This window comes from Pan troglodytes, chromosome 3 (genome assembly GCF_028858775.2).
Source record: "Pan troglodytes isolate AG18354 chromosome 3, NHGRI_mPanTro3-v2.0_pri, whole genome shotgun sequence".
Taxonomy (NCBI): domain Eukaryota; kingdom Metazoa; phylum Chordata; class Mammalia; order Primates; family Hominidae; genus Pan; species Pan troglodytes.
Window position 1 is genome coordinate 3,404,114 of NC_072401.2, and position 18,220 is coordinate 3,422,333.

The 18,220-nt window shown below is 47.7% G+C and overlaps 1 protein-coding gene across 19 annotated transcripts in view; it reads left to right on the plus strand.

Annotated features, from left to right (window-relative positions):
• The window catches only part of GRK4 (G protein-coupled receptor kinase 4), a 74,998-nt gene that overhangs the window by 49,714 nt on the left and 7,064 nt on the right, over positions 1-18,220 (plus strand). For 11 of the 19 annotated variants that reach the window (XM_063808603.1, XM_063808605.1, XM_063808602.1 and 8 more), the window contains 4 exons: positions 4,169-4,359; positions 6,950-6,987; positions 12,434-12,523; positions 13,726-13,934. In XM_063808603.1, coding sequence (XP_063664673.1) covers positions 4,169-4,359; positions 6,950-6,987; positions 12,434-12,523; positions 13,726-13,934 — 528 coding nt within the window. Of the gene's footprint in view, positions 1-4,168; positions 4,360-6,949; positions 6,988-11,753; positions 11,847-12,433; positions 12,524-13,725; positions 13,935-18,220 lie in introns of all 19 variants that reach the window. The other 8 variants (XM_054682702.2, XM_054682705.2, XM_054682706.2 and 5 more) reach the window with 2 other exon arrangements.

The following is an 18,220-nucleotide window of genomic DNA, read 5'->3' on the forward strand; positions in this document are numbered from 1 at the left end:
TTAATAGCACAGTGTGGGGCCGGGCACGGTGGCTCACGCCTGTAATCCCAGCACTTTGGGAGGCTGAGGCAGGCGTCAGGAGATCGAGACCCTCCTGGCTAACACAGTGAAACCCCATCTCTACTAAAAATGCAAAGAATTAGCCAGGCGTGGTGGCAGGCGCCTGTAGTCCCAGCTACTCAGGAGGCTGAGGCAGGAGAATGGCGTGAACCCGGGAGGCGGAGCTTGCAGTGAGCCAAGATCGCGCCACTGCACTCCAGCCTGGGCAACAGAGCAAGACTCCATCTCAAAAAAAAAAAAAAAAAATAGCACAATGTGTGTATATGATATGTCACTCTCATGTGCAATTACTTGAAAATCTTTAATAAAATGGGCTTATCTGGGAGTTGCTTTAAACATATTTTTCGGCTGGGCTTGGTGGCTCATGCCTGTCATTTCAGCACTTTGGGAGGCCAAGGTGGGAGGATCACTTGACCCCAGGAGTTTGAAACCAGCCTGGGCAACATAGGGAGACCCCCATCTCCCTATTTTTTTTTTTTTTTTTTTGAGACAGAGTCTCGCACTGTCTCCCGGGCTGGAGTGCAGTGGCGTGATCTTGGCTCACTGCAACATCCAGCTCCCAGGTTCAAGTGATTCTCCTGCCTCAGCCTCCCAAGTAGCTGGTTTTACAGGTGCCCACCACCACACCCAGCTAATTTTTTGTATTATTAGTAGCGACAGGGTTTCACCATGTTGGCCAGGCTGGTCTCGAACTCCTGACCTCAGGTGATCTCTACAAAAAAAATTTTTTTTAAAAGGCCAGGCACTGTGGCTCACGCCCTGTAATCCCAGCACTTTGGGAGGTCAAGGCCTGCAGATCACCTGAGGTCAGGAGTTCGAGACCAGCCTGGCCAACATGGTGAAACCCTGTCTCTAATAAAATACAAAAATTAGCTGGGTGTGTGGTGGCGAGCACCTGTAATCCAAGCTACTTGGGTGGCTGAGACAGGAGAATTGCTTGAACTCAGAAGATGGAGGTTGCAGTGAGCCCAGATTGTGCCATTGTACTCCAGCCTGGGTGACAGAGTGAGACTCAATCTCCAAAAAAAAAAAAAAAAAATTAGCCAGCCATGGTGGTGTGTGACTGTAGTCCCAGCTACTCAGAAGGCTGTGGTGGGAGGATTGCTTGAACCCAGGTGGTCAGGGCTGCAGTGAGCCATTATTGCCCACTGCACTCCAGCCTGGGTGACAGAGTGAGATCCCATCTCAAAAACAAAACAAAGCAAAAAAAAACCACAAAAAAACCCCCGTGTAACTACCTTGGAACATAGAAATCCACAATCTAGCTTTATGAAAAGAACAGAAACAGTTGTTACAGTTTCTTTTGCTTAAATGCTTTGATTTCTATATCGTTGGCCTCTCCCAAGGAACCTAGAGACATTTTTCTCCTTCCCTATGGTGTTTTCTCCCTGCTTAACCTAGAGACATTTTTCTCCTTCTGTGATGGTGTTTACCCCCTGCTTACAGTGGCATGTTCATCCCTGCTGTGCCCTGACCCATGGCAGTAACGCCTCTCCCTGGAGGCCTCTGCCCCTGCCTGCACCCTCGCCCCTCACAGTCTGTTCTCCACGGAGCAGTGCAAGGCAGTCTGTGGACAAGTTAAATTAGTCATCCACTTCCCTGATTAAAAACTCCAGTGGCCACCTGTCACTCTGAGAATAAAATTAGACTCAGCTCTGGCCTTTCAGGCACTGAGGGACCTGGCTCCTGCAGCCTCTGCCACATCAGGCCTGGGGTCTGACTGCACTCTGCCTGAAGCATCACTGCCTTTCCCTCTTGCCCTTGGTCTCCCTCCCCATAGGCAGTCTGCGAGTCGCCCATCACTCTGTTGGATGGTTTCTTTGCATTGGTTCATCTGTCATCTGTAACTGCCCAGGCCTCCTCCACCACGATATTAGGACAGAGCTCCTCAGGGCCATGCTCACCACTGCATCCCAGCTGCCCACAACAAGGCTGGCGTGATAAAAGATTCTCAATATAATTTTAATATATATTAAGCAGATGTTGAATGAATATTCACAAGAGGAGAGAAAGTAAGGGATCCTTACTAATTCAAGGGCCAGTGAGAATTCCTTGTGGTTTAATTCTGTGGTCTGTTGCATGCCGGCTGGGGCCTCCTCTCCTCCATTCTCAGCACCTCTGTTACTGTTTTAATACATCATGACCAAGTTGGATTTATTCCAGGAATGAAAATCAAATAATGTAATTTATCACATTACCAGAATAAAGGGAAGAACCATATGGTCATCTCAACAGCTGCAGGAAGAGCTTTTGATAGAAGCTAATGCGCAGTCATGCTTAAAAACTCGAAGCAAACCAGGTACAGAAAGGAACTTCCTTCAGAAAATCTCTAGCACAATCATGCTTAATATGAAAATATTAAAAGCTTTTCCTCGTGAGATCTGGAATGAGGCTAGATACCTGCTGACCATTTCAATTCAACATGATATTGGAAATTCTGGCCAGTGCAGTAAGGTAAAGGAAAAAGTGAAAGGGATTAAGGTTAGAGAAAAGAAGGAAAAAGGTTAAAAAAAAACCCTCATCATTTTCTTTTTCTTTTTCTTTTTTTTTTTTTAGATAGAGATGGGGGTCTCACTATATTGCCCATGCTGGTCTGGAACTCCAGGGATCAAGTGATCCTCCCACCTAGGCCTCCCAAACTGCTGGGATTATAGGTATGAACCACTGTGCCCGGCCACAACTCATTATTTTCAAACAACATCATTGTATGTGGACACATTCCCAGATTTTTAGATAACCTATTAAGGATTTAACCAAGTGATTAAATGTGAATCAGCCACTAACAATTAGAAAATGGAAATGTTACTGATACCATTTACAATGGCATCAAGAAACATAAAAATCTAAGAAAAGACCCGGTGAGGTGGTGTGCACCTGTAGTCCCAGCTTCTTGGGTGACTGAGATGGGAAGATCACTTGAGCCCAGGAGTTTGAGTCCAGCCTGGGCAACATAGCAAGACCCTGTCTCTTAAAAAATAACTCTAGGCAAAGAACTGACAAAAATGTGCAAGACTTCTACACTGAGAACGGTAAAATGTTATTATAAGAAATTAAAGAAGGAGCTGGGCACTGTGGTTCACGCCCGTGATCCCAGCACTTTGGGAGGCCGAGGCAGGTGGATCACTTGAGGTCAGGAGTTTGAGATCAGCCTGGCCAACATGGTGAAACCTCGTCTCTACTATAAATACAAAAATTAGCCGGGCGTGGTGACAGGTGCCTATAATCCCAGCTACTCGGGAGGCTGAGGCAGGAGAATCGCTTGAAACCTGGGAGACAGAGGTTGCAGTGAGCCGAGATGGCGCCACTGCACTCCAGCCTGGGCGACAGAGCAAGACTGTGTCTCAAAAAAATAAAGAAAGAAGGTCTAAATAAATGGGGGGAGACCATGTTCCCAGATTGGAAGACCCGATGCTGTAAAGATGCTGGTTTCCCCTAATTGATCTATAGATTAAATGAATTGAATGCAGCCCCAATCAGAATCCCAGCAGGGTGTGTGTGTGTGTGTGTGTGTGTGTGTGAACTGACATACAAACCAATAGAAAAATGGGGGGAAAATAGACTAGGCATTTCACAAAAGAGGATCCAAATGGCTATTAATTATATGAAAGGGTCCCCTATCTTTGCATATATGGAGAAATGCAAATTAAGACCGCAGTAAGAGACTACTCCACCAGCATGATTCAAACTAAAAAGATTGACAGCACAAAATGTTGGAAGGATGTGGCACAGTAAGACCTCTCTTGCACTGCTGGCGGGGCATAGCTTATGTGCTGAATGTGGTTGCCCGGGAAGTACAGAATGTCAGGGCTCAAGTGATGAGAGCACAACACAGAGGAGTCATGATCCCAAGTATCTTGGTGAAGTTTCGCCACTTCTTCGCTTAGCTGTAGAAAGTTCTCTCTTTTGGCTACACAGCTGCGGTAAAATCTTCAGCATGCCAAGGTCCAAGAGGCACGTGATATGTCCTGTACATTTCTCTGAAACATATAGTATTCACATGTTCTGATTGTAAACCTAACACGGATTATTTGCATATTGTTAGCAAATAGAGGAAATCACCAATGAAAGAGGAAGTTCGTGTTCTGTTTTATGATGTTGCTGTCTTTAGGTTAGTTTAGCCTACGCTTATGAAACCAAAGATGCCTTGTGCTTGGTGCTCACCATTATGAATGGAGGGGATTTGAAGTTTCACATTTACAACCTGGGCAATCCCGGCTTTGATGAGCAGAGAGCCGTTTTCTATGCTGCAGAGCTGTGTTGCGGCTTGGAAGATTTACAGAGGGAAAGAATTGTATACAGGTAAGAACGGTGCTACCTAATGGAGCCTGCAAGTCTTGGAGCCGGTTTCTGCCAGCCCTAGGCTTCCCTGGTTCACACTGGCTGCTTCCAGGCTGGGCAGGAGAGTAGCTGGGAGGCCCTCGATGGTGATTCTTAGGGGTGGTCACTTACACTATTGGAAATATGGCCAGTCAGAGGGCCCTGGGTGTTTTTTTGTTTTGTTTTTTGAGATGGAGTCTCACTCTGTCACCTAGGCTGGAGTGCAATGGCACAATCTCGGCTCACTGCAGTTCGAGCGATTCTCCTGCCTCAGACTCCCAAGTAGCTGGGACTACAGGCACCTGCCACCATGCCCAGCTAATTTTTTGTATTTTTACTAGAGATGGGGGTCTCACCATGTTGGCCAGGCTGGTCTCGATCTCCTGACCTCAGGTGATCCACGGGCCTCAGCCTCCAAAAGTGCTGGGATTACAGGTGTGAGCCACCATGCCCAGCCTAAATCTCTAATAAATTGTCTTTTTGAAGCAGAAGTTTGTTTTTTACTGGTTAAGTTGATCAAATAAAGGTAGTGCTACTCATGTAAGCATAAGAAGAGCCCGTTTCCAAGGTTCTTAGGTATGTTGATAGTTCTGATAAGGATCTATTATGTCCTGCCATATAACATAACAATTTAATGTCTTGAAATAGTAGTTTCTATTTTGCATCTTAGAATTTAGTAAAGAAAATTAAATTAAACTTCATAGTTTAGTGTAATCAATGTATTTCGTTTTAGGAAAAAACAATTCCCCCTCCTGTCCCTTAAATGCTGGAGTTCCTGGGCTCTGAGTCTCTTCTCAGTCACTCTCCCTGGGTAATTTCATTTCCTCCCTTCTGTGGGTTCATCTGCCAGTTATAGTCGGTCCCCCATATCCATGGGTTCCATGTTGTGGATTCAAACAGCTGTGAATTGAAAATATTCAGAAAATCCTGCTCAACAGGATGAAAGGGGGAAAAAAAGAGAAAATATTCAGAAAAAAAAGGATGGTTGCGTCTGTATTGAACATGTAGATTTTGTTCTTGTCACTATTCCCTAAACAATATAGTATAATAACGATTTACTTATCATTTACATTGTGTCCGGTAGTATGTGTAATCTAGAGGTGATTTAAAGTAATTGGGAGGATGTGTGTAGGTTATATGGAAATTCTGCACCATTTTATATCAGGGACTTGAGGACCCTTGGATTTTGATATCCAAGGGAAAGGGGCCTGCTGTGGGACCTGATGGTGTCTCCCTTGTCACCTTGTAAGCCTGGCCCTCGTGGCCTTTGTGATACAGCTCCCCGCAGAGCCCTCCAGCCTTGGGTCCTGCTGCTCCCACACCCCCTGCCCTCATCATGCGAGAGTTTCAGCTGCTCAGGTGTCCTCACCTCATTGCACCTTTGCACAAGGTGTTCCTGTGTGGGTGCCACTCTCCACCCAGCCCCTCTTCCTGTCATTCTGAGAGACTCTTGCTCATCCGCCCAGAGTTGGCCCACACAGCACGAGGGTGTGAGCATGAGGATGTGCCCCCCTCCCCCCACATCCTCCAAGTGCTCCCCATGTTGTCTGCTCAGATGGTCACGTCAGACGATGAGCTTCTTGGGAGTCCTTGATCTCATTTCTCCCTATTCTGATGGACCTTTGGCTTCTCCTTATCTTATATATCCCACAGCCAATATGGGATAAATATCTCTCAAGGACCAGAGACCAGGCTTGGCAGTGGGGCGGACACCTCTGCACCTTGAGCATTGAGCAAGGGGTGGATTGCTGCCCTGGCTGTGAGTCCTCTAGACACAGAGGTGGTCGCCTGAGTTGAGGAAGCCTTGTTGCCATTGCTTAGAGGTGAGAGTCTGGTGGTATTGGACCATGGAACACACCCATAGGAGATTTGATTCTTTTGTTACTCCTGGAGTAAATCACACTTCACAGGTGACTACGGCTGAGCCGCTGTGTTTGGTTTCAGTCTCAAGATGAGCTGGATTTTCTCATGTGAGCTTTGGCTCATCCTCTAACCTCCGGTACCCACTTGCCTCACCCGCCTGCACTCAGTGGGGGCTGCACCATGTCTGCCCCATCCACCGCTGTGTCCACAGGACTCACCATCAGTAGGTATCACTAAGCATTTGTTAAATGAATGACCGATGGCCCCAGTGACATTCCCACCTCAGCCCCCTGAGTAGCTGGGACTACAGGTACACACCACTGCACCCAGCTTGAGGCATTCTAATATGGGGAATTTTCAGTTTTTGAAACACTTAAAAATATGTTAATGGTAAGAGAAATTGAGCCACGTTCATTAAGGACTGTTTGCTTTCCTTCCTACTGGGCTGCATATTTAATCACTGAAATGTCTTCAAATCTGTATAACTATGCAAAGCAGTTCATTTTACACTGTCGTCACATGTGAGTTGTTTGCTGAGATGAATTTTGTAACATTCTTGTCCCGCCTGTTTGCCGTGGCTCATGAAGGGCAGTTTTGTGTTTTGCCGTGCTAGCCCTTGCTCACGCTGGTTGTTCCTACTGGGTACTCAGGAATCACGGTGCCAACTTCTGAATAATTGAGCCTTTTGTTGTTGTTTCTTTCCTCGTAGAGACTTGAAGCCTGAGAATATTCTCCTTGATGATCGTGGTAAGTGGGCAAGCCTTTCACATCTAACGGGTAGACTTTGTTAGAGGGACTTGGATACAGAAAGTTGGATGCAGAAAGTGGACTTAATAATTAGTAGAGAATGGAAACAATAACAAAAAGAAAAACTCTGTGGTATGTGTTCATTTTAAAAAGATGAAATACTGACAATTTGGTCATTCCCCTGTGTTTAGGCAAGAAGCAGAGATGGTCATAATTTTCAATTAATGATTGAGTTTTAGAAGCCTTTTTTTTTAAGACAGGGTCTTGCTATGTCACCCAGGCTGGAGTGCAGTGGTGTAATCATAGCTCACTGCAGCCTTGAACTACTGGGCTCAAATGATCCTCCCATCTCAGCTTTCTGCATAGTTGGGACTACAGCTGTGCGCCACCATGCTTGGCTAATTTTTAAAATTTTTTTGTAGAGATAGGGGTCATGCTATGTTGCCCAGGCTGTTCTCAAACTATTGCCCTCAAGCAGTCCTCCTGCCTTCCCTCCCAAAGCACTAGGGTTACAGGCATAAGCCACTGTGCCCCACCTAGAAGCGCATTAAAGTAAACACAAAGTCAGAACGTTTTCTCCCTCTTGTTTCTTGCTGTTGACCCACCTCTTGCTTTATTCCTTTTTTATTTCCATTCCTCTTTAAACTTTGTCATGCTTCCCCTGGTGCTGTCCTCTTGTTACATAGCATTTGTCACAGAGCAGGGTGCAGATGGCTGCTTGGAGACCTTGTAATAGTGGACAGGGAGTGGCCCTTTTCAGCAGGCTCCTTGTCAGCAGCACGGGTGCTCACTCCACCTTGGTTCCTGTAAGGGAGAGTCATACCCAGAATGCAAGGATGGTTGAACTGCTGGAGAGAGTGCTTGTGCTCACACATAGCTCGCAAGCAGTGCTGGGAGAGAGCTTCTTTCAAGTGAGTTTTCTTGGCAAAGAAGGGTCTTACAGTCTAGTAGAGCACACATGGCAAGGTCAGTGGCTCCTGCCGAGAAGAGGACAGGTGTCTAAGGCGGAGACTGAGGGCAGTCGTGGGGGACTTGGAATGCTAGTCTCCTTTTACACCTCTGCCAGATGCTTTCATGCTTATCTAATTCATGTATGACACCCTGCCCTGTGAGGAAGGAGGGTACTGGAATTCTCATTTAATGGAAAGCGATACCAAGATTTAGGAATCAGACTTGTCCAAGGTTGTGTCCATAGCTCCTGACTTAGCCTGTGGTTCATTCCTGGTGCTGTGCTGCTCACCAGAGGTGGCTTTGGGTGGGGAGGGCACTAAGCGAAGCTGCTCACTTACTAAGTTGTTAAATGGCTTAACAAGGGTAGGTAGAACGTGCTCTGTATGCAAAGTGGAGCAATCTCCAAGCTATGTGGTTGATCGGAACAGGGTACGGTGCAGAGTGTGTGTGTAGTGTGCTCCCTTTTGTGTAAACAAAGCAGGGAATTGTGTGTAGTGTGCTTGCTCATAAACATAAAGAAACATAAAGGGAGAATCATGAGAAATGGTTAGAAGTGAAAACAAGGCAGGGGAGCACACTGATAACCTTTTTCTGTGTTTTTAGGAGATTTTTCTGTGTAGTTCTCTCTTCTTTAGAACTTTACCCCACACGTTTGAGCTGAGCTGTCTTTCCCCAGTGCTAACTCCTGCCTGGCTAACTTAGCAAGACCCCTGCTCTGCCCAGGTTCCCCTCCTGCGCCACCATCTGAAAGGCACTCCTGGGTGGGATGCCAGGATGGTTGCTGGGCCAGTTCCCTGTCTCTTCTCTTGGGGACCACAGTCCTCTGATGCCGATGACCACAGTTTTCCTTTTTTTAAAGTTCTTTTTAAGGTCAGGGTCTCTCTATGCTACCCAGGCTGGGTGCGGTAGCTACTCACAGGTGCGATTGTGGCACAATTACAACCTGAAACTCCTGGGCCTAAGCGACCCTCCTGCCTCAGCCTCCCACGTAGCTGGAGTTTCAGGCATGCACCACCACATCCAGCAGCGATTAAGGATATTTTAATTGTTATGGTGCAATCATGCCTCACTGCAGTTTTGACCTCTAGCGATCCGCCTTGCCTCAGCCTCCTGAGTAGCTGGGAATACAGGCATGAGCCACCATATCTGGCTAATTTTAAAAAATTGTAGGCCAGGCGTGGGGCTTGTACCTATAATCCTAGCACTTTGGGAGGCTGAGGCAGGTGGATCACTTGAGGTCAAGAGTTCGAGACCAGCCTGGCCAACGTGGTGAAACCCTGTCTCTACTAAAAATACAAAAATTAGCTGGGCATGGCAGTGCACCTCTAATCCCAGCTACTCAGGAGGCCGAGGCAGGAGAATCGCTTGAACCCGGGCGGCAGAGGTTGCAGTGAGCCGAGATCGCACCACTACACTCCAGCCTGGGCGACAGAGTGAGACTCTGTCTCAAAAAACAAACAAACAACAACAACAACAAAACCAGTAAAAGATTTCTTTGCAGTTCTTTTAGTCATTAGTAAAAGTTCTTTGGTTCTAGGGTTGTTCACTCAAATTAATTTAAAGTCACTCAGAGGCCGGGCACAGTGGCTCTTGCCTGTAATCCCAATATTTTGGGAGGCCAAGGCAGGTGGATCACCTGAAGTCAGGAGTTCAAGACCAGCCTGGCCAACATGGCAAAACCCTGTCTCTACTAAAAATACAAAAATTAGCTGGGCATGGTAGTGCATGCCTGTAGTCCCAGCTACTCGAGGGGCTGAGGCAGGAGAATCGCTTGAACCTGGGAGGCGGAGGTTGCAGTGAGCTGAAATCAAGCCATTGCACTCCAGCCTAGGTGACAGAGTGAGACTCTATCTCAAAAAAAAAAAAAAAAAAGTCACTCAGTATCATTCCCTTCTGTGTGGTTAAACCACCAGCTGGATACACCATTAGGTTCATTTTCTTAATTTTGCTTTCAATTTTTAGCAATCTAATTTTTTTTTTTTTTTTTTTTTGAGACGGAGTCTTGCTCTGTCGCCCAGGCTGGTGTGCAGTGGCGCGATCTCAGCTCACTGTAAGCTCCGCCTCCCAGGTTCATGCCATTCTCCTGCCTCAGCCTACCAAGCAGCTGGGACTACAGGCGCCCGCCACCACGCCCGGCTAATTTTTAATATTTTTTTTAGTAGAGATGGGGTTTCACCGTGTTAGCCAGGATGGTCTTGATCTCCTGACCTTGTGATCCGCCCGCCTCAGCCTCCCAAAGTGCTGGGATTACAGGCTTGAGCCACCACGCCTGGCCAGCAATCTAATTTTTTAATGTTATAATTATGTAAAACATTTATGTGGTTCCAAAGATAACACCGCAAAATAGAGTGTATTGTAAGATGTCTAGATTCCATCCCTGACCATCCCCAAGTAATTATTTTAACTCATATTTCATTCCTTCATTTACATACTATATATGTATAGATATATTTGTTCCCCACTCATTTCTTAAATAAAGTAGTAGACCACATGTATTGTCCTCCACGTGGCTATTTCACTGAATATACGGTGGAGATGGCTCTGCAACACTCATGGATGGCTTCCGTCCGTCTGCTGTGCCTCCTGCAGGCGAACCTGACCTGTTTCCGCGGCCCTCGCTGGTAAGCGTGTCATCTCCACCGGTGCTGTTTCCGTTGGTGCCGCGATGGAGAGCCTTGGGCACATGTAATTTCCTATTTCGTTGAATGTATCCTTGATAGAGTCCTAGAAGTGGGTGAATTCATACGCAATTTGCCAGATATTGCCAGATTCCGCTCCAGGGTGTTTCCCGTCTGCATTCCCACCAGCAGTGCATGAGAGCACCTGTTTTCCCACAGCCTCGCCAGCAGACCGAGTTCTCGAACTTTGGAGTTTTTGTCAGTTTGTTAGCTGGGAATTGGTATTTCAGTGTAGTTTTAAGTTGCATTTCTCAGTTTAAAAATCCATTTTTATAAGAAAAATAAGACAATGATACGAAAAAAATAAGTCACAACATGTTAGCACTCTACTTAAATGAAAAATACACGAAAGCTGGCCAGGCACGGTGGCTCACGCCTGTAATCCCAGCACTTTGGAGGCCAGGGTGGGAGGATCGCTTGAGCCCAGGAGTTCAAGACCAGCCCGGGCAACATGACCAAACCCTGTCTCTACAAAAGAAAAGAAAAGAAAATGAAATCTGGATTATTGAAAGAATGCATCTGTACAAGGGGAGGAAACTGAGACATGATAGTAAATGGCAGAGCCAGGACTCAGACCCACGCCATCTGGCTGGGTCTGTGCTCCTCACCCCTGTGCTCTCCCGCCTCCCAGGGTGGGCGCACAGCAAAGGCAGGGTGTGGTGTATCACGTGCATGCAGCTGAGTCAGAGGCCGGCTTTCCTCTCTAAAGCATCATGCAGACTGTTTTAAAATGACTACAGTGCCTTGGAGGGCATGTCGCATATTTTTAGTTTTTAGCAAACATTTATTGGTTATTCATTCATTTCACCAATAAATATTTATTGAGCACCTACTGTAGGCCAGGGTATGATATTAGAAGCTGAGGATAAGTGGTGAATAAGTTGAAGATAGTGTCCACTTCCAGGGCTGGCTAATCTTTCTACACACTCAACAGAATGTTTTCGATAATTTCTTATTTTCTTTATAATTTTTTTGAGACAGATTCTCACTCTTGCCCTGCAGTGGTGTGATCATGATTCACCGCAGCCTCGACCTTCTGGGCTTAAGCGATCCTCCTGCCTCAGCCTCCAGAGTAGCTGGGACCATAGCCATGTGCCATCACACCCAGCTAATTTTTTTAAAAATCTTTTTTTATAGAGACAGGGTCTTGTCATCTTTCCCAGGCTGGTCTCAAAATGTGGAACTCAAGTAATCCTCCGACCTTGGCCTCCCAAAGTGCTGGAATTACAGGTGTGAACTACCGTGTCTGGCCTAATTTGTTAGTTCCATAGGAATTCAACAAATATTTAAATCCTTCTATATTCAAGGCATTAACACATAATATAGTTCCCTAACTACCTTAATTTTGTTTATTATTTCCCTGACTCTATTACCATTTGTTCTCAAGAGAATAACTCCATATCATTCATGTGTAGCTGTCCCTGTGTATAGTACTGGTACTCTGACAGAAAGTATTTATTTACTGTTCTGTAGTTGATATAATATTCATTATATTTTTATTGATGTACCTGGAAGTTGTATGACATAAAATAATAAATCCAGTGTTTCTGTCTTATCAAGTGGTTGTCTATGATTAAAGGGCTTCCTGATCAATAGCCAGGCAAAAATTGAATTTTCCTGCTGCTAGTGAAAATGCATTGTATGGAATTTTACTAAACATGAAAAAGTTAAATGCCATTTTATGTTTACTGTTACAGAGTATGAAATGCTATTATTTCCAGCCATGGTTTTTGAGGGGCCTTTTTTCCCATTTTAATTGTTGTTACAGTGTCATTACTTCCCCCGTGACCTGTGTAATAACATATTTGAACACACAGGACACATCCGGATTTCAGACCTCGGTTTGGCCACAGAGATCCCAGAAGGACAGAGGGTTCGAGGAAGAGTTGGAACAGTCGGCTACATGGGTTCGTGAGAGGCTTTCGGCGTCCTTGTCCTTTCTATCCGGGTGCCTGAGTGCCTCAGAACACAGAGAAATCCACCCTGAATGGACCGGGGCCTCGGTTTGGACACACTAGTAGATGGCACAGTGGTGTTTTGAATCTCTAGCCTGTCAGAGTGTTGAGGCTGCTGGGGATCCTGTAGGCTGCCCTCGGCTTCTTACAGATGAGGGGTGAGGCCTGAGAGGTTGTGAGTCCTGAGGTCACTCAGCGAAGTGAGGGCAGAATCGGGATGACACCGCAGGTCTCCTCACTCTACCAGTGTCCTCCCCTGTGCACGACGGCCTCTCGGAGCCTCAGGAAATCACCCCACTCTGGTTATTCCAAAGATCCGGGGGCAGTGCCAGCCAACCCCCAGGGGTGGCCTCTGAGAGCCTCGCAGAGTCCTGCTAGGAAGACCCCAAGGCCTTGTGGCTTTCTGCTCTTGCGTCTTGTGGGGTTTTTCACTGCCCTGGGATAGATGGCAAGACGTGACACTTGGGGCGCTCTGGGCATGGCTCTGTGTGTCTGGAGGGAGCCCCTTCAGGAGGTGGAGCCTTCCCTAGACCACCATTTCCCTTGTGAGTGTGACTCTGTGGCAATTCAGCTCATCTTGGATGAATCATACAAATGTTTAAAAATATTAGCTTTATTGGGATATAATTCATATATCATCAAGTCCACCAGTTTGAAGTGTGTCATACAACGGATTTTAGTATTTTCACAGAGTCATGCAACCATCACCACCATCTAATTTCACAACTTTTTTTTTTTTTTTTGAGACGGAGTCTCACTCAGTCGCCCAGGCTAGAATGCAGTGGCACAATCTTGGCTCACTGCAACGTCCACCTCCCAGGCACAAGCGATTCTCCTGCCTCAGCTTCCTGAGTATCTGGAACTACAGGCGCCTGCCGCCATGCCTGGCTAATTTTTGTATTTTTAATAGAGACAGGGTTTCACCATGTTGTCCAGGCTGGTCTCAAACTCCTGATCTCAGGTGATCTGCCTGCCTTCGCCTCCCAAAATGCTGGGATTATAGGTGTGAGCCACCGCTCCCAGCCTTAACATAATGTTTTTAAGGTTCGTCCATGTTGTCACACACGTTGAATGTATACTGTGTTACTGGGAATTATAAGAAAATTTAAAATCAAAATTTAACTTAATTTCCATTTCCTGTATTTGTTATGTAGCACCTGAAGTTGTCAATAATGAAAAGTATACGTTTAGTCCCGATTGGTGGGGACTTGGCTGTCTGATCTATGAAATGATTCAGGGACATTCTCCATTCAAAAAATACAAAGAGAAAGTCAAATGGGAGGAGGTTGATCAAAGAATCAAGAATGATACCGAGGAGTATTCTGAGAAGTTTTCAGAGGATGCCAAATCTATCTGCAGGATGGTAAGTCAGGCTCTGTAGAGGCTGGGAAATGGCACTTCTCACTCATTCTACTTGTTTTCACTGGCAGCTATAACAAAAAAAATTGGTCTGTCATCTTCAGCAAGCCCTGGCCACCCACCTCCCAGGCCCTGCCCCTGCCCCTGCAGCCCGGTAGGGAGGACACGCGTGTTCAGGAGGCTCGGGTCCACCTGTCTCTTGGCCCAGCAGGGAGGACACTTGTGTTCAGGAGGCTCAGGTCCACCTGTCTCTTGGCCCAGCAGGGAGGACACGCGTGTTCAGGAGGCTCAGGTCCACCTGCCTCCTGGCCCAGCAGGGAGGACACATGTGCTCAGGAGGCTCATGTCAACCTGTCTCCTGGCCCAGCAGGGAGGACACGTTTGCTTAGGAAGCTCACGTCTACCTGCCTCCTTCCCCATGCTCCTGCCACTGGGATTTCATCAGACAAAAAGAGCCAGTGAGAAAAGTTTCCAGACATGATCTGGAAATGACTTAATTGGGTTTTGATTGGAGCAAAACACAGTAAAATTCATGGTTTGATTTCTCAAATGATGCTACTGAAAGGGAAGAGTGGTACCAAGGTTATTAATTCAGTTTTCAGAAAATAGCCAAGCCTTGTTTCATTGACCAATTTTATATGAAGTTAGACATAAAACCAATATTTCATGTATTTTGAGATGGGTAAGGGTTTAGCCACCTGCCAGGGATTGTAGTCCCAGAGACACTCTGACCTGAGGGCCTTCTGTGTGCCTGGCTCTGGGCCTGGTGCTGGACAGACAATTCCTTAACTGTGCTAAGGGCCTCTGAGGCTGACAGTGGCACCCGCGAGTCACAGCAAGGAGATGAGCCCCAAGCGGTGGAGACCTGGCCCCTGGTCCCAGAATGAGCAAGTGGCTGTCAGGGTCCATCTGCCTCTGGGACTGGACTGTGTTACCACCCCTCACTGCCCAGACACTCAATCAGTGAGGGAAACTCTCTTTGTTACTTACTTTAAACCAGTATTTTTTGAGCACATTTTTTTTTCATTTATTTTCATTCAACAAGGATTTATTGAGCATCTTGTATGTTCCAGGCACCGTCCTAGGCATTGGGGGAAACAGTAGCCAATAGAACAGAAGTCCCCGCCCTCCCAGCGAGAACTGACAGGAAACAGAACAAATGCGTAGACGTGTGGGCTGTGGGGAGGACCTGCACTCTGGAGGACAGGGAACTGCCTGGAGGGGCGGCAGGCTCTGGGGGGTGAGAGGGGGTCGGCCTGCTGGGCAGAGCAGGCAGAGGTTGTCTGCAATAGCAAGGCCACAGTGGCAGGCTGCTGGCAAGAGCAGGAGGGGGTTAGAGGGGGACGGGACAGAGAGCAGGAAGCCCAGGCCATGCCGAACCACCTGTCACCTGTCATTGTCATCATTGTCAAGCCTTGAGTGTTGCTTCCTCTGATGGCCATGAAGCCATCGCAGGGCTGTGTGAAGGGTGATGTGATGAGACTGGGCTTGCTGGCCACTGGGAGAGAATGAATGGACAGGGAGGAGGAAGGCCATTGGGGGCTTTGCAGTGATTCAGGTGAGAGTAAAGGTGACGCAGACCTCGGTGATGGCAGAGCAGGTGTGAGAAGTGATGGCAGATGACCGCTGTCAGATTCAGGATGGATCCTGAAGGCAGGTGGTGGAGAAGACTTCAGGCTGACTCCAAGATGGGCTGGAGGGAAGGGGGCACTCGCTGGAGCCAAGTCCTTGCAGTGGGGAGGACAGCAGCCAGCGCACGGGGAGTGTGTGGGCAGTTCCTCCAGTGACCGGAGAGGAGGCAGAATCTGTGGCCAGTGCGGCACAGCTGGGGAGACGTGAGCAGGGCTGTGAACGGTCTCTTATGGAGCTTCTTTTTCTCGGATGGTCAGCCCCTAGTGGGGAGCAAAGGTGGGAGGCAGGTGTGAGGAAAGGGGAGGCTTGGAGGCTTGGAAAGCAGGGGTTTCCTCAACAGCATCAAGAGCCCATGCGGACCTGAAGGGAGGGGAGTGGCCGTGGTTGTGTGCTGGGCTCCTGCCACACCTGGACGGCGCAGGCTCAGAGCCAGCAGGGAGCTGCACTCGCCCAGCTCTGGTTTGTCCAGCAGCTAGAGAGAGGCCCGGGAGCCGGGCTGCATGCCAGGGAGTGACTAGAGGACAGACCATGGGCTCGACGCTGGCTCCAGTGGACGAGGAAATGGACACAGGGAACGGCAGGTTCAACAGGATGAGCAAAGCATGGTCCAAGTTGGGAGTCCATGCACCTCCAGGCCAGAGTTAGAAAGATGAGAGGGACGCTCAGAGAGGAAGCTGCTTGGAGTGGAGCTGACAGAGTGCTTGCTGGCCAAGAGTCTGGGGTGTGACCAGGGAGAGAGTGGCTGGGGGTCACTGGGGGGATGGAAGATGAAGTCACTGGAGAAGAGAAGGCCACAGGAGCAAGCAGCCAGGCATAGGCCCCTGCCTGGGTGTGGGCATTCCTAGCAGCTGTGCCTGGGTAGCTGACATGGGCTGGCAGTGGCTGGAGAGGAATTATTCTGACGTCCTTTTCATGTGTTTCCATATATGAAGCCATGGGTGCTACAGGCTCGTCCTGGAGCCAGGGGTCAGCCTGGAGTTCTCCCGGCTACCTCACTCTGCTTAGAGCTGACTGTTAAATAATGGAGTCTTCCTCCCACAGGACACTGACAGGGCTGCAAGAACGTATAAATATGTACCAGAAATGGAGTCTGCCCCTAAGAGCTCACAGTTTAATGTTAGGCCTAAAACAAACACAGAAATGACTGCAGCGAAAAAGCAGAATGGGCCGGGTGCGGTGGCTCATGCTATAATCCCAGCGCTTTGGGAGGCCAAGGCAGGTGGATCATGAGGTCAGGAGTTTGAGACCAGCCTGGCCAAGATGGTGAAACCCTATCTCTACTAAAAAAAAAATTAGCCAGGTGCGGTGGTGGGCGCCTGTAATCCCAGGTACTCAGGAGGCTGTGCCACTGCACTCCAGCCTGGCGACAGAGCATGACTCCGTCTCAAAAAAGAAAAAAGAAAAGAAAAAGCAGAATGCATACTTGTTCTGCTAGGCTCGGGGAGGGGAAGAAAAATAAAGCAGGATGCAATGGGTGTCGTAAGTGGATAGAAACAAAGGCTCAGGGGTTTTCAAGATGAAATCTGTGGTGTTGGAGGTGCTGGGAAAGGAGGTGTCTGAGTGAGGGCTGTGTGTGAGAAGCTCTAGCTTTGAAGTTAGGGCCAGGTGAGTCTCAGCTCCCATTACAGGATCATCTCTCCCAGCTCAGCTTCTCATTTATGAAATGTAGATGAGAGTAGCTCTTACTTTATAGGATTGTTGAGAGGATAAAATGAAGTAATACATGTAAAATGTTTAGTAGCAAATAATCCTCCATAATTACTAAGAGGAGAAACCGTTCGTTCTTAAAGAATGGGTTCTATGGGTTAACGACGTCACACAGCAACTGCTGGCAGCTGGACCTGAGCCCAGCTTTTGGACCAAGCCCCTCTCCTCTGCTCTGAGCTGCCTGGTCAGGCCATCTGTCTTAGTCCCTTCGGGCTGCTATGACAGAATCCCTTAGACTGAGTAATTTATCAACAGCAGAAGTTTATTTTCTCAGTCAGGAGGCTGGAAGTCCTAGATCAAGATGCCTGCAGATTTGGTGTTGGTGAGGGCTGCTCTCTGCTTCAAAGATGGAGCCTTGGCTGGAGCTGGTGGCTCATACCTGTAATCTTAGCACTTTGGGAGGCTGAGGTGGGAGGATCACTTGAGCCAAGGAGCTAGAGACCAGCCTGGGTAACACAGTGAGATGCCGTCTGTATTTTAAAAGAAAGAAAGAAAGAAAAGAAAAGAAAGAAAGATGGAGCCTTCTCACTGCACCCTCACAGGGCAGAGGACAAACCAGCTCCCTGGGGCCCCTTTTCTAATGGCAGGAATCCCATTCACGAGGGCAGAGCCTTCATGACCTTATCACCTCCAGAAGGTCCCACCTGTCAATACTATTGCACTGGGGATTAAGTTTCAGCTTACAGATGTGTGGGGGATACACACATTCAGAGCATCCTGGCCCTCGATGGGAGTGGAGTATGCTGGCAGCAAGCTCAACCATGGGGCTGTGGAGTCCCTGAGATGCAGAAATGGTATTTGCATTACACTTAATTTTCAGATCTGTTTTATTTATTTATTTGTTGTTGTTTCTTTGAGACGGAGTCTCAAGAAACAGATCTGGCCCAGGTTGGAGTACAGTGGTGCAACCTCAGCTCACTGCAGCATCTGCCTCCCGGGTTCAAGGGATTC